The sequence below is a fragment of the Tasmannia lanceolata genome, unplaced genomic scaffold (genome assembly GCF_043159265.1).
Source record: "Tasmannia lanceolata isolate RefF3 unplaced genomic scaffold, GAP_Taslan_0.1 ptg000023l, whole genome shotgun sequence".
NCBI classification, from domain to species: Eukaryota; Viridiplantae; Streptophyta; class Magnoliopsida; order Canellales; family Winteraceae; genus Tasmannia; species Tasmannia lanceolata.
In genome coordinates this window covers 1,726,092-1,741,092 of record NW_027518700.1, presented here as the reverse complement: position 1 = coordinate 1,741,092, position 15,001 = coordinate 1,726,092, and the positions used below count along the sequence as shown (strand labels likewise).

Below are 15,001 nucleotides of genomic sequence, written 5' to 3'. Positions count from 1 at the left end.
GCATGGGGCTTGTCTTGGTTCCTGTCATCAGAGGTTCTCCTCCGACTCGAATCCAGAGCTGCCAGTGTCTCTTCTACAGATATGTACTCCTCTGCCCCGGACATTAGGTCTGCCAGGGAGTGAGGATTCCGGCGGGCCACTGCTCGGCGGAAATCATTCGATCTAGCACCCGCGAGAAGCGCGTTCGTAGCGGCCGAGGGGTCCAAATCTGGCACTTGGAGTGCCTCCCTGTTGAAGCGGCTGACGAAGGCTTTGAGAGGTTCATTATCCTCCTGCCGCAAGGTCATCAGGGATGCTGCTGTTTTCCTTGGCCTGCGGCTGCTCATGAAGTGACGAACTAGGTCTTCTCCGAAGTCCTCGAAGTTATTGATGGAGTTCGGTCCGATCCTTGAGTACCAATCCCTAGCTGCACCTGTGAGGGTTGTCGGGAATGCTCTACAGAGGAAACCGTCTGACGCACCGTGGAGGAGCATCAATGTCCGGAACGTCTCCAAATGGTCGACGGGGTCAGTGGTCCCATCATACTGCGGGATAGCTGGCATTTTAAACCCCATTGGTGCTGGGGCACTCATCACATCGTCGGTGAACGGCGTTCTGCTCGAGAACGCCCTAGACACAGGCCAGCCTTGATCCTTAGCCAGCTCTTCGATTCTGTGGCCCATCTCTTCTATCCTTCGCATCACCGGGTCGTCTTTATGTTCTGGTGACCTGTTTCTCCCCACGGATTGGCCTGCGGCAGAGCCGGAGTGGCTCTCCGGACTCCGACGACGGGACCCTGATTTCGCCTGTGGCGCGCGCTCCTCATGAGCTCGGCGCCTTTGCGCAGAGCGAGACCTAGACCTCCTACGGCGGTGCGGCTCTGTCTGCGCATGCCTGGCTATGGGGTGACGGACTTGTCCGGGGGAATGGTGAGTCCGGTCTTCACTACGACGCGACGACCCTCCCCTGTGGATTTCTGGCCTTTCGAGGACAGGTTGTGGAGCTTCCGGAGGAGGTTGGGGAGGCGCCTGGAGCAGCTGCTGATACTGACCAACGAGAGCGGTCATCTGTTGGAAGAGAGCTTGGACTTGCTCTGGAGTCGGCATGGAGTTAAGATTTACGGAGCGAGGCTGGTTTTGTTCAGCCGTGGCGGAGGCTGCCACTACCAGCGAGGCGAGTCGCTCACTCCGAGTCCTGCCGGGTAGCACGGCTCGGGTGGTCCGTGCGGTTGGCACCCGCGCACTCTTGCGTCCTGCCATTTTTGTGAAGTGGTTGGAACAGCCTTTAGTTCAGTGGTCCCACGGATGGCGCCAATCTGTTATGCCCAAAATCGGTTAACAGATATGGCAGTGACGTAAGAGCCGAGCTGGGGGGAAGTAGAGTCCGGATGAGCTGTGTGCTGCACAGGAGCAAACGAGGTCAGAATGACCGACCCGGAGTGTACTCCGGACAGGCCCTTCGACACTCAAGTCAGTATGAGCCGGAGTGAAGAGGGTGTTTTTAAGAGTGGTGGGTGAGAATTTCAATACCCGATTTATGAGCTTTGGAAGCCTTTTTATAAGGAAGGTTTGGGGTAGGTGGGGAGTTAATGCCTCCAACGCAGGTGTCGACCAGCTATAGGTTCGGGTTCACCTACCCCGAGGGAATTACCAAACTACCCCTGCTGGCGAGGGTCCTGCGGTGGGCCCCATCTAGCCACGTGTTGGAAGCTAATAGGCTGCTGCGTTGTCGCACCCCATCACATGATATCCTCTGACATCCCTTTAAATACTACACGACAAACAAGTGGAGCACATGTTTGTCAAAACACTAGATCGTGCAGAAATCATTTCCCTTAAAATAACAACTACGCAGATATTCACTTTTACGATCAATTATAAAAGGCACTTTTTGCGTCCTACAAGGGGACATAAGGGGGTTTATATCCTACTATCCTTGTATGTGAAATCAAGACCAATTAAACTTCTTTTGGTACAGGCTAAAGCAGTGAAAAAAAGCTCTTTCTAATGGGGGATGGTGGGATCTTGCTTCATTTTTCATTTATCTATATGACATTTTCTCACATCGACAGCTAAACCACTGAGGCTTGTACAAGGGAAATGATATATTAGGTCCCTTTTCTTCCCCGGACCACCCCCTTGCTATGCAAGAAATAGTCATACACACACACTAGAGGAAGGTGGCCCGGGGAATAAAAGGGGGTGAAATATCTCACTTCCCATGTATAAATTGCTAGACAGAACTTCATGTGGGTCCATCAGTGATCTGAACCATTCAACTCTTGGGCCCTACTGTGGGTGAAATACAGGGGTGGGCCAGGGAAGAAAAGGGGGCCAATATATCACTACCCTTATGAATAAATCATCATTTCTTGAACAAAAATAGAGAATCATCATCATTACCACCACTATATACATTCTTGAGTTTTTATATGGTGCCCGACCGTCAAGTACTGTCAAAACGGGTGGTACTTTACTTCACGGGACTTGACGGTCGGGCATCATATAATTTCTCATACATTCTTATTCATCCCTACCATCCACGAGTCTTAATATTCATTCATCTACAAATTCATATGCATAGAAAATAAATGAGGAGTTTGAATAACCAAATCCCATATGCTCATATTAAAATTTGGGCTATGGGAGCCACATTTCCCCAACCTGAACACCCCAGTGCATGTTAACAGCCAATAGGCCAATTTGCTAACTTACGCAGAGTGCAAGCAACTGCACCTTGTTGGGTGTTATGATCATTCTACATTTCTGCATTAGTTTCAGAGTCTTCTTTGTGGATCAGATTGGGAAACCAAAGGTTTCTGCCCATTCTACATGTTATCTCCCATATCACCTACTCTGCTCAAGCAATGGACAGGCCCATTGTGCATTATTGCCAAGTTTCGTGTTGATTAAGGAGTGAGAGTACAATGGCTCAAGGAGAATTCGCCTTCACTCTAAAAATTGTTAATCGCGGCCTTGTCCCCTCAAAGAACTCGTTTGGACACATCCCTACATAAATACAACTTGCAGGGTAAGTATAATGAAGTACAAATGCGATAAATACAATTTGCAGGGTAGAAGAAAAGAAATGCCCCTTCATTCTCATTATGTACATAATAACTATAACATATAAACATATTAAAGAGCTAACATTAAAAAAAAAGACCTCATAAAATTTATTGTTGCAGAACAAGCATAACTTTGAGTACAAATAGGCTGCTATTTCAGTGCATATAGTTGCGGCGTAAAAAAATAATAGAGAACATGTAAGTCTACTAACACGATTCCGCATATCAAAGGAAATTAAAAGCCAAAATGCTCATTCCAGGCAGAGATTTTGATGGCAAAGAAGGAGCTCTCTTTTTATTTCAAAAAAAGAAGGTTCCCTTAATTTGAAATTTATATTTTGTAAAGAGGATATATGGTTATATCTGCAATATAGAAATATGAACCTATATCTGGAAGAATGGGCAGGGATGGCACAAGATAGTCATGCTTTAGATACCGGCAGTACACAGAAGCGATGACTGCATCTCAGAAAGCATGAGTGCAACTAAAACTGTCTCTTCCATGGAATGCTAGAGAGCTCACAGAGGCTGTTTTATTGTAGGATAGATTGTCCTGGATAATATATATTCGAAGATAAGAGTTATCCAATGTTTGTTGCACAACTATCCATGACAAGATCTCTCTTAGAAAAGCACTTCATTTTAAAAAAAAATTGAGGATAAATGTAATTTCTACCATAAGGTCAAATTGCACTTACGCTTAAGTTTTTTAAGATAAAATTATTTTTCAGTAATAAAAGCATGTGGATAGAACTTATCCATAACAAGTTAACAACTAATCCTGGAATCTAAAACAGCCGAGGATAAGGCCTTATCCATGAAAACCTATCATACATTCAAACAACCCAAGAAAATTGTTGTGAAAACTCACAATCTGAGGTTGGAAATCCAAATGTGCACTTGGTACCTCAACTTTTCCATGAAAAACTCCATTTGGAATTCACAGATCTACCTCCTTGCAAAGAAGAGGGACGCAAGGAATTCGGGCTTACAAACAAAGGTGGGATGATATGTGGATGCCTCTCAAAAAGAAATAAAAAGGAGGAAGTGAGGGGACCATCATCATGGGTTTCAAGAGAATGCAATAGAAAATTAATACTACTGTTGGATTCATCATTGACTCATACACCATGTCAGAGGGGCCACTTCGGCATGTAGTGGGGGACCACCATCGATTCTACATCAATGACAATTCTTATGGAAACCCATGATGACACGAGAAGGCCTTACAATAGGGCCCACAATGACTCCATGCATCAAAGAACTTTCACTCTGCGGAAAGCCTGAAGAAGAAGGAAGCTTATGGCAGAGACAGATCAGATATTATTATCATTGGCTCATACACAATGTCGGGCCAGTTCGGCATGTAGTGGGGGACCGCCATTGATTCTACATCAATGGAAATTCTAATGGACACCCATGACGACACAAGTAGGCCCCACAATGACTCCTTGCACCAAACAATTTTCACATTGCAGAAAGTCTGAAGTAAGAAAGAAGGAAGGTTGTGTTGGAGAAAGATAAGATTTTATCTTAGCTTTTCTATATTTGGTTCAGGTAGGTGCCTCTATCGTTAAATAGAAGTTTAGAGATTAATTTGTAATATAGGCCTTAAGTTTTTTTCCCATTTTAGAGTAAGACATTGATTTGATTACGTTTTCTTTTATCATGTTTACAAGGAAAATAGTCTCTATTTAGGAAAGAATCTGAATTTAACCTTGCACTTGACCAATGATGCAGGAATGGGATCAGCCCTTTCTAGAGATGGGAACGAACAACTGAGATTTTGTCCCTGTCCTTTGCTCTCACTGGGTTGACTCAGAATGAGTTGAGTGTATCAGAAGAACTATGATTCATTGACACAGTAGGAAAACTCTAATCGCTTCTGGATGGTCATCTCAAACCACAATAACCCAGAAAAAAACAATCCAAGACCCTAATTATCACTGGGACTTGTTTAAGGCAGCACCCCACAATCGAAATCCTTCCAACAAGCATTCCATGGCCAAAGAAGCAGGATTTATCAATCTCAGTGAGCTCCCTGATGGGCTTTCCAATGGACTGGAAAGTTTCCCCATTACAGATGTAGTGGAACTCCATAGATTGAAAACTAGAAAGATATTAGCTCAAGAGATTGATTCGAGCACCAACAGAGCAAAAGATTTGAAGGATCTTTGGCGATCAAATCCACCGTTGCTTTCGGAGATAACATTTATAGCACCTCGTCTTTGCCAGATAGGGGATATCTTAATCCCTTAGGATCCATCTCCACTCGGCGATTTTCTTAAAATTTCCCATCGAATAAGCATCATGTTCTAGGATTCCCGCCACATCTGCTTAGAAATCCAAGATTTCTCTCCACTGTTCAGCAGGAAAAATCCCAACCATGAAAATTTATAGATATTCAACTGGTACTAAGCTACTGAATATATCAATTTTGTTTTTGTAAAAATCCCAACCATGGAAAAGTGTGGTCTTTTTACGATTGTATATACCACGTTTTGTTTTTTATAAACATGTTCTCAAGGCCAAGGTTTTAAATTTTGGTTTCTGTTTCGTCGCGGAAACGGAAACACATTGGTTACGGTTGGAAATTTCCGGGGAATACGTGTAAATGATATAATTTTAAAATGAAACTTCAGGAAATGCTAAGCACAAATGCACAATTAGAAACCATCGCATAAGCAAGACATCTATCTAAAACATCACATAAGCAAGACATGTATCTATACCATCACATTAGCAAGACCTGTATCGAAATGGAAATTTTCAACCTTAAAACACATTCTTCAAGCAATACCACTTCCACGAGCTTCTAGAGGAAGCTTTTTGTAAATCATGAATGAAATAGTAAAACTCAAAAGAACCTTTTGATGAGAGTCGATAGACGAACTTTCAACTTTGCAGTGACATTAAAGAGATAGACCCAATAAACCTCTACAGAAACAAGGGTGGAGATCACACAGATAACAAAAAGAAAAACCCAACAGAAGTTCTCACCAGAAAAAACCTGCTACCAAGTAATTCTCAGGAAAGAAAATTAAAAGATTCTTGGCTAATTTCTTTATGACAAACAAAACTGTTATAAAGAGCAAGAAAACTGGGAATTGAATCAAACTGAGCAAAGAAATTACCCTTTTTGTACAGAACTACGATGTTACAACGTTCTTCTGTCCAAATTAAGACATCTTGCAGGAATTCTACCACTTCTGCTATGACCAATAAAATCATCCACCTATGAAGGGTGCTGCTTCCGAGGCAAAAGAACTACAAAGAGAAAATATTGTTCTTCAGTTCTATGGTTTGCTAAAGCAAAATTTTTCATGAGGATTCAAGAGGATTACCTTCACTTAAATTGCAACATCTTTCTCGAGGAAAAATTTTGGTTGGGTCTGCGTGTTGAAGAGAAGATAAACACCGAGCCAAATGTTTTTCTCTGGAGGAAATCATGGTTACAATTTCTTTCTTTAGTAAACTAATTTGATGTCTTAATAAAAGGATGAACTAGTGTTAATGCAGTGTCAATGACTAAGAATCAGTCCATCTATATGTAGATGATATATGGATTCCTACTAAACAGATTTATCATCTTTTTTAGAGCATATTTTAATTTGCATGTTTTTGGATTTCACCTGGCCCATGAAGGGATAAATTTCCTCTCTGCTATATCATCCTCTTCATCATCTGAGCCTTGGTACGGAGAAATTTCATATGACTGTACTTCTTGCCTTACTTCAACGGCTGAGGTAGCATTTTCATTTTCTATATGTGTATTACCTGAATTGATCACTACCTGCAACAAAGAATCTCAATAAAGTTTTTCAAATCCTTATCTCAATTTTTTTTAAAAAAAAATCCCTACTATGCCAGTACATCTTTTGACAAAACTACTCATTAGTATGCTTGTGTTTTCAACCAAATCAAGCACATGAGCTATGATAAACCTATCTAATTCAGCCACTAGTAAAGAAACAAAGAGACAACACAGTTTATAAAAGTTAAATACATAACTTTACAAATAATTACTGCTAGATTATATGTAAGTTAATATCAACAATGATTTCTCACCTTTCCACAAAAATTCGGCTCCTTGTAAGCATCAGTGTCTCCACAGATACTACTTGAACACCTGGGATCTCCTGCTGCGATTTTAGTATTCCTTGTTCTACACCCAGCTCCTCTTTCATTTTCTACTTTACTTTGCTTTTTTGTCAGTTGTGCCAAACCATTTCTCCTTCGCTCCTCATCCTGGAGTATATATACCCATATTTAATACTACGATAAAATAGAAACAATAAGTGCACTTATTATTTAAAAAAAAAGAAAAAAAATAGAAACAATAAGTGCACTTGAAACATTACTTTTTGCGAAAAAGTTCTTACAGTAGCTTTGTGACGCAGCTCTTTCTCCTCTTTCTCAGCCTGTAATTTATTGTCATGTTCTCTTTGCTGGTTTTGTACTTTTTCAATACACCTCCGTTTTCTTTCTTTCACCTTCCTTTCTTCTTCTTCTCTTTGCCTTTTCCTTTCCGCCACATCAGCTTCCTTTTTCTTCCTTTCCTCTTCATTCTTTTTTTGCTTTAGTTCTAATTGTCTGATGTTTTCCTGCTCCAATTTTGCTCGTTCAATCTTAGCTGCTTCTTTCCTCATTTTACGTTCATTCTCTCTTTTCTCTTCAAGACGTTTTGCAGCCTCAGCAGCTTCCAGAGCTTTCACTTTAATGTCCCTCTTTCCTACAGGACATGAAAAGTGTGAAACAAAAATTAAGTTACCTACCCCCAAAAAGAGAACATCAAATTAAGACAAACTTCTACGTGACCTGAAAAAAGGTGGCAGACCTTAAGCCATAATAAATGAATTATCATATATTCAACCAGGACTAGAACCAATTTTTCAATACACAGAACTCCTTATCGCATTGTGTCGAAACTTGAAAGTTGAAATTGGCTAAGCAGATTTTAAATTGGCGCAAACTATGTGTGTCTATAACAAAATCTATTTCACGATAAAACCATCCCAATCCAAAAATAGATGCTTAGAAACTTAATTCTACAAATGCATTGGTTTCTTAAATGATTCAGGTAGCTTCCAAGCATAATCATTATGAAAGTGGTCTCTCTTTAGAGTATGTGCAACAGACTTGCATGCTCCCCCAAATGCTTATAGACATAAATAGGTACATGTGCAACTTTTTTTGAATCAACATTTTTTTTAAATGCTGACTGATGCATCTTATTTGTTGCAACTTTTTTGTTCTTTCATAAATAAAAGAGCATTTGAAGGAAACCTCCTACATTATTTTCCCATATTGGATATAACTATAGTACCCTCTTCCTTAAGCAAAGAGGTAAAAGTTCTCAAACATAATAAAGTCATTACCTGTCAAAACTGCAGTTGACTGCTGTTTTTGACGAACATATGGGATGAAAGATGAAATGTTTGAAACAATATTGTTGATTTTACTCTCCTTCTCTAAGAAAGTTTGGCTTCCTTTTTTTTCACTAGCTTTCCTTGATAATTTTGATCTGCTGAACCTGTTATGAAGATCAGTGGCCGGCCTCACACTATTTCCACCAATGGAAGGATTTTGGTTCTCCTTTTCCCCATTCTTATATTTTTTACCATTGCCGTAGCAGTTTCCAGGCTTATTCTTGACACATTCCTCTGTCCCAAGCAATTTCAATTCTGTGTTCATAAAATCTAAACTTTCCCTATCTTGAAGTTCTCCACCTGCAGAAACCAATGCCGGTGAATTGCAATATTCTGAAGTTACATCGACAAGTGTTTCTATGTTATTTGAGATCTTTCTCTTCCTTGAGTCAATTCCTTCCTGCAATGAATCCACTACCTCATCTAGATTCCCATTTTCTTCATTAGTGCAGGAATCCTCATCAATTCGGAAACAAGTAAACTCCGGGTTCAGCCTATGATACTTATCTGAAATGGCACCAGTAGACTTCGAAATTATTCGATGAGAGTGCTTGCCAACTATAGGAGTATATGGTCTTCCAGCATCCCACCCAAACTGAAAACTAGAAGAGACCGTACAATCAGAATAAGACCGCCCCAGCAAAGAACCATTTACTTCCGCCCCAAAATTGCTGTAAACATCTGTAAGCTTGCCATCTACCTGGCGCTTCAATTGTTTATCATCGTCACCATTAAAGAGAAGACAACGTCTCAAATCCATGTGCTCCATAAGTCCATTCGGTAAAGAGCGGAAAACATCTGGTGTTGAGTGCATTTTATACTCCGTAGAAGAATGAGGTAGAGGCGTAGGTAGGCTAGTTGATCTTCCCAGCTGCTCAAGAACATGAACCTGCTCATTTGTAATACTTGAAGGATCTAAACCGTCAAAGATGATTCCATCACCAACAACTAATGGTGGTATAAACCCCTCAAAATCGTGCATGGTTTCAGCAGCATCAATGGAATCTAGGATCTCATGATGTGAGGACCATTCTGAATAATATGAACACAAACCCTGCTCTCCATGGTGAGATTTCTTCCCCGACATAGTTCCTTCGGTATAAGCTGAAAATTTTGGGCTCTCCTCTGGTAATTCACCCCGAACAGATAGAAACTTTAACCCATCATCTGAAGCACGGCGCTTTTTAAGGTTGAGAAGAATACTATTAGGTTCTTCTGTGTCCCCTCTATCCTTAAAGCAACGCTTGGAATTTCCATCTGCCTGTCTACTCATGCCAAAATCAAGAGAAGCCTCTACTTGTGTGGGTTTAAGTCCCATAGGGGTCAACCGATCTTGATCTTTATCTTCCAACTCCAAATCACCCTGTCAAGCAAAACTATAAGCCATAAAATCTGCATCTAAGTTGATTTAAAAAAAATCAGAGAAGTAATTTACTCAAAGAAGAAGCACTTGAGCATGTAGGCTATGATGTTTAAAGGCTAAGAAAATAACTTGCAATAATCATTCCCTAGTTGCTTGAAGAAACAATTAGATGTGCTACGGGAATAAGAAATAAGCAATGATTTCGTCAGACCCATCTGAATGGGGAAAAAGATATGCACCTTAGTCATACAGAGGGATCCACCTATATGGCACCATCTGTTTCGAAGGTTTGCTCTCCTTCCGCAAACCTTTGAAAGAGTGAGACCATAAAGTCAGACGAGTCTGACTATAAAGTCCCGTGTAAGAAATTTATATTGAGCTTAAAAAGTGAGCAGCAGAATCCTTTTATTCTTCTCTTACACTAGCTGATGCTCATTATCAAAAAAGGCTATACGTCCATCTATTCGACGTCATTTTTGTCTTCTATTAAGTGTATCAATTATCAAACAATATTCCAAATTAACTTGGATTCTGTAAGAATCTACAATCATGCTTCATAATTACCTCATTGACTTGCAAAGTTAAGGATGATAATTGCAACTTTGGTGCCGATTCAAATCCATCTGTATTATTGTGTTTCTTACTCCCATGAATCTCTAACCCAGGACTCTCAATGACTGCATTTGACTGGTCAACTATCAAGTCATGAGATGTAGGGAAATTCCGAAACTCCAGGACAGCCTCTGAAGCCTTACCCTGACTTAACCTTGGGGAAGTATTGAAGACATTATTTAATCCACCCTCAGTCTTTCTCCTCTTATGCATAGGCCATGAAATTCCGCATGCAACATTATTAGTTATTGCAAATTGCAGAGAATTCCTTGTACTGTGAGAAATATTTGATTTGGAAGAACCAAGAGCATTATCATGGCTTCTTAAGAAGTACGAAACATTTCTCCATTCATTGCAAATTGGACCGGCTTTTTGTGTTATTGTCTGCCTATGAAGACTTACAAGATCTCTTGCACCAGCATAACGTTCAATTTCTGGGGATTTAAATGTTTCAGATTTTCTGGATGAAAGAAAAGATCCGCCATCATTAAAATCAGCGCTTTTCAATTTCTTAGGACAATCTTTTGCAGCTCCTGCAACTTGAAAATCTTCTGGAATTATCTTAGTAGGTCCATCATCAAGCTTCCCAACACATTTCTCAAGAGAAAAGTTATTTATTTTGGGGTTCATAACTACTTTAGGCAAATCAAAATCGGCTTCACTTTGCACCTGATTTTCTAATGAAATCTTTCCACTAACTTCTTGCGAGGCATACAGATGATCTCTAGGGAGTTGCCTCTGGTCGGATGTACCATTGCTTGAGACGAATGTGTCAGCAAGAGCATCTCCACAATTTTCAGATGATCTTTTCTTGGATGATAAAAGATATAAATTTGAAGGTTTAGAAACATATGATGTAGAGCAAAAATCTCGTTCAGATTCCATTTCCTCATCTAATCCAAGTCTCTCTGCTGGGGTTTTGTTTAAAACCCTGAAAGTTTCCTCTTCTCCGTAAAGAATTCCAGTTCTCTGCAACACTGCCTGCTCCGACAGCATCTCATCCGTGGAAAGATCATGTTTCGCTCGGAGATCTTCAAAGGGGGTTTTTCTCTTTGAAGATTGAACAGGTTCCATCTTGGTACCGGCTCCCAACTCGAACGAACTATCCCCCTTTTCTTTTATCAAAGCAGGAACAAAGGGTGAAGATTGAACAGGTTCCATCTTGGTATCTTCCAAGTTGTTGAAGGCCTGGTCCAAACTTTTCTCAACTAATTCATTTGCAGCCTGCAAAGGTTCTTCTTCACTATTCACAAATTCTATCATTTCCAGTTCATCCTGCTGCAGCAACTCATCCCCAGAATTATTTTTTTTCTCTTTGGTTTCTCCATTTGATAATTGAGCAGGTTCCAACTCGGTAACAGCTCCAATCACCATTGAGCTCTCCTGCTTTTCTTTTCCCAAAGCAGGACTAACGCCTTGGTTCAAACTGCAATCTTCTACGTCATCGAAAACAAGTTGTTTTGGCTCTACAAAGGAGTTAATCTCCGGAGGAGACCTTGAGACAAGAATTTCCAACCCCAATTGACGGTTAGCACCTATCTTGTTCGGTCCAGAAAGAACAGAATGCACTGTATCTGGAGCATCAAAAACAAGCTCAGTCCCTACAATTCCAGTAGCACAAGTTTTCAGGTCAACAACATTGTTGACATCATTAGATGAAAGAATATCTTTATTTACTGCTTGCTCTGGTGGTATAGTCATTTGAGAACCAACTGAAATTTGGAGTTCACCTCCTCCATCGCAGTTTAAGAGTTTATCTGGTTTTAATGATTTATCCAAGCTAAGCTTCTGGGTAGCAGATCTAGACCGAGTAACTCTACCACCATACCCATTCAACGGTTTCAATGGTTCTCTGGTTCCAATGGCAGTTCGAGACCTTGTAACTCTACCAGTATGATTTTCATTGGTAACACTTTCCTCATGTTGATGCTTTCTTGTTTTCCCATTCGAGCTGTTTCGAAGCTCTAGTGCCTTCTGCCTTGTCCTTGACCGTTGGATCCTAGCTAACAATTGATCTGGCTCAAAATACATTTCTGATATCTTTGCATCCATCTGAACTGCAGGAGAAGGAGAAGCAGGATCCAGCACAGGAATTTCATTTGTAACAAATCTCTGGCCAAGCTCCCCGTCATTGAGAACACTCTTAGGTGCCACCATTGGCCTATCATCCGTATCAAAATAGCCATTTGAAGCAAACGTATCAACAATCAAGCTATCAGAGAGTTGCCTATTATCGGCCTTAACAGCTGGTTTGTTGTAATGAGTGCAGCAACCAGAAGATGATGGGACGGGGGCTCGCAGAGGTGGGAATAAGAGGCCTGAAATAAGGTCTTCTTTCTTCAACTCTGCAAAGAGATAATGAATCAAGTATAACGTAATAGGCAAAACCAGGCAAGGAACATCAAGCAAACACAAACCTAAGATTCCTGAGAAAGCTGTGACAAAAAGCAAGGCTAAAAAGTTTTGGATTTCACTTAAATAACTTACAAGATGTAACACTTAACTGTCACTGAAAAAACAATGAATTTGATGTGACAATCATAGGAAAGCTCTAGCTCCCTTCCAAACTTGTTTTGTGGCATTGCCTATGTAGCTACAAATGTTTCTATCCATCTGGACCCTATAAATATGTTCTATTCAAATGCTAAAAATCTTATTGAACAACTCAGGACCCAGTCAAATTGACTAAGTTTTTCCAGAACCAGATAACATCTCTAAACTCCAATTTTAGAAATATATGGCCAAGTCAGAATTTAAAGACCAATTTCCATTACAGTCTGAATTTATGAGCATTGATTCTAAGCTTTATTATTAATAGGTATTATCAATAGATATATTGGCATATTTTGTACGGTAGATGTGTTTAACACCTCATGACATGCTGAGCCCCATGCCCAAGTTGGGCTATGCGTTCTTGAAAATTAGATGAATTATTCCAATGGGAACATGAGTTTCAATGAGCATAAAAAGACTGGAAGAGAAGCCCCTGAAGCTCAAGAAAAAATGAAAAAACAAAGCCCTGGAGAGAGGAAAAAAAAAAAGCAAGAAAAGTCAACAAAGTGCAATGTAAGTCACAATTAAGGTTTCTTGAGACTTCTTAATGGGCACCCAAAACTTTTCACATTTGTTACTGTTACACATAAAAATGGTCACATTAAGTAAAACAAGACTCAAAGGTTGGTTCCTAAAAAGCAAATGAAGAGACAATTTCATTACTTTCTCAAGATACAACAATAAGAAAGACACTGGAGACGAAAGAAACAAATGCAGACACGAGTTCACAACAAAACCAATCCCATAATTTCCTGACGGGTAAATAGTTGATAAATTAAGGTTCCTTTCATATTTCTGAATGTAAAAAAAAATCCTAATGTCAGGTAGAATGGATTAGTAAATTTAGAAGAACGAAAAGGGGGAAAAAAAAGACACTAAAAAACCTAAACATGTCCCTTGGTCCCTTAAATAAGGGTTCCTTTCATCATTCTAAATGGAACAAATTTCAAAAATCTCAGTTAGAACAAATTAGTGCCCCTAGATAAATAAAAAGGAAAAAAAAAGAAGACAGTGCAAAACCTAAAAGATCTCCATTGCCCCCTTCTCCAACTGTAACAAAAAATGAGATTTCACATACAAGCGAAAACCTTTCGGACTTTCAACCAGATCCACATAATTATTCGATAAATTTGAACCAAGACAGCAAGAAATCAAAGTAAAAAAAAAAAAAAAAAAAGGTGGGGAGAAAACAATTTCAACAAAATTCAAGAAAATGTTGGAATTTGTATCCAGATCCAACGACTTTTCAAACCAATTTGAATTCGAAATATCATTAAGGTCCTGTTTGGATTGCAAGATTTTTTTTGGAAAAGTTTGGGATCTTCAATTTACTACAATATCCCTCTAAATTAACCACAAATATATTATTTTCCTCGAAAGGAAAAAGTTCCCATGAAATTTTTTTCAGTAAAGGGGAAAAAAAGAATACCTTTGGGATCGATAGTTAGGGCATTGGATCGTGCAGTCCAGAGCCATGAAGGAGGACAGATTCCGTTAATAATCAGAGATGAAGCGAGGGATTGATCGTAGAGATCTTTCTGTGGTTTGAGCTGATTCACGATCCGGTCCCTTCGCTCGAAAATCTGCATAAAGAGGTCTTCGAGCGTCGACATTTCATAGCAAAGAACATAACAAGAAGATTCGAAACCCTAGAGAGAGAGAGGGGAGATTTTGAAACCCTAGAGAGAGAGAGAGAGAGAGAGAGAGAGGGGGGGGGAGATTTTGAAACCCTAGAGAGGGAAATGAGATGAGAAATGCTACAAAACGATGAAATTTTGAAAGTTTGAAACCCTAATAAGAGAGAGAGAGAGAGAGAGAGAGAGAGAGAGAGAGAGAGAGGAGACTTGTAAAACCCTAGAGAGGGAAATGAGATGAGAAATGCAGAGAGAGAGAGAGAGAGAGGCTATAAAACGATGGAATTTTGAGTTTGAAACCCTAATAAGAGAGGAGATCTGTAAAACCCTAGAGAGGGAGAGAGAAATGCAGAGAGAGAGAGAG

At 40.0% G+C, this 15,001-nt stretch overlaps 1 protein-coding gene across 1 annotated transcript; it reads right to left on the bottom strand.

The window, feature by feature from the left end:
• Positions 1-2,385: 2,385 nt before the first annotated feature.
• LOC143856423 (uncharacterized) lies at positions 2,386-14,687 on the bottom strand. Its single transcript, XM_077366628.1, has 9 exons — positions 14,433-14,687; positions 10,403-12,795; positions 8,425-9,838; positions 7,429-7,778; positions 7,115-7,294; positions 6,679-6,839; positions 6,391-6,482; positions 6,181-6,313; positions 2,386-2,987 (listed from the first exon to the last, which is right to left on the bottom strand). The coding sequence occupies exons 1-8, from the start codon at positions 14,614-14,616 to the stop codon at positions 6,282-6,284; spliced, it is 4,806 nt and encodes a 1,601-aa protein (XP_077222743.1). The 5' UTR covers positions 14,617-14,687; the 3' UTR covers positions 2,386-2,987; positions 6,181-6,281.
• Between the last annotated feature and the right edge of the window lie 314 nt (positions 14,688-15,001).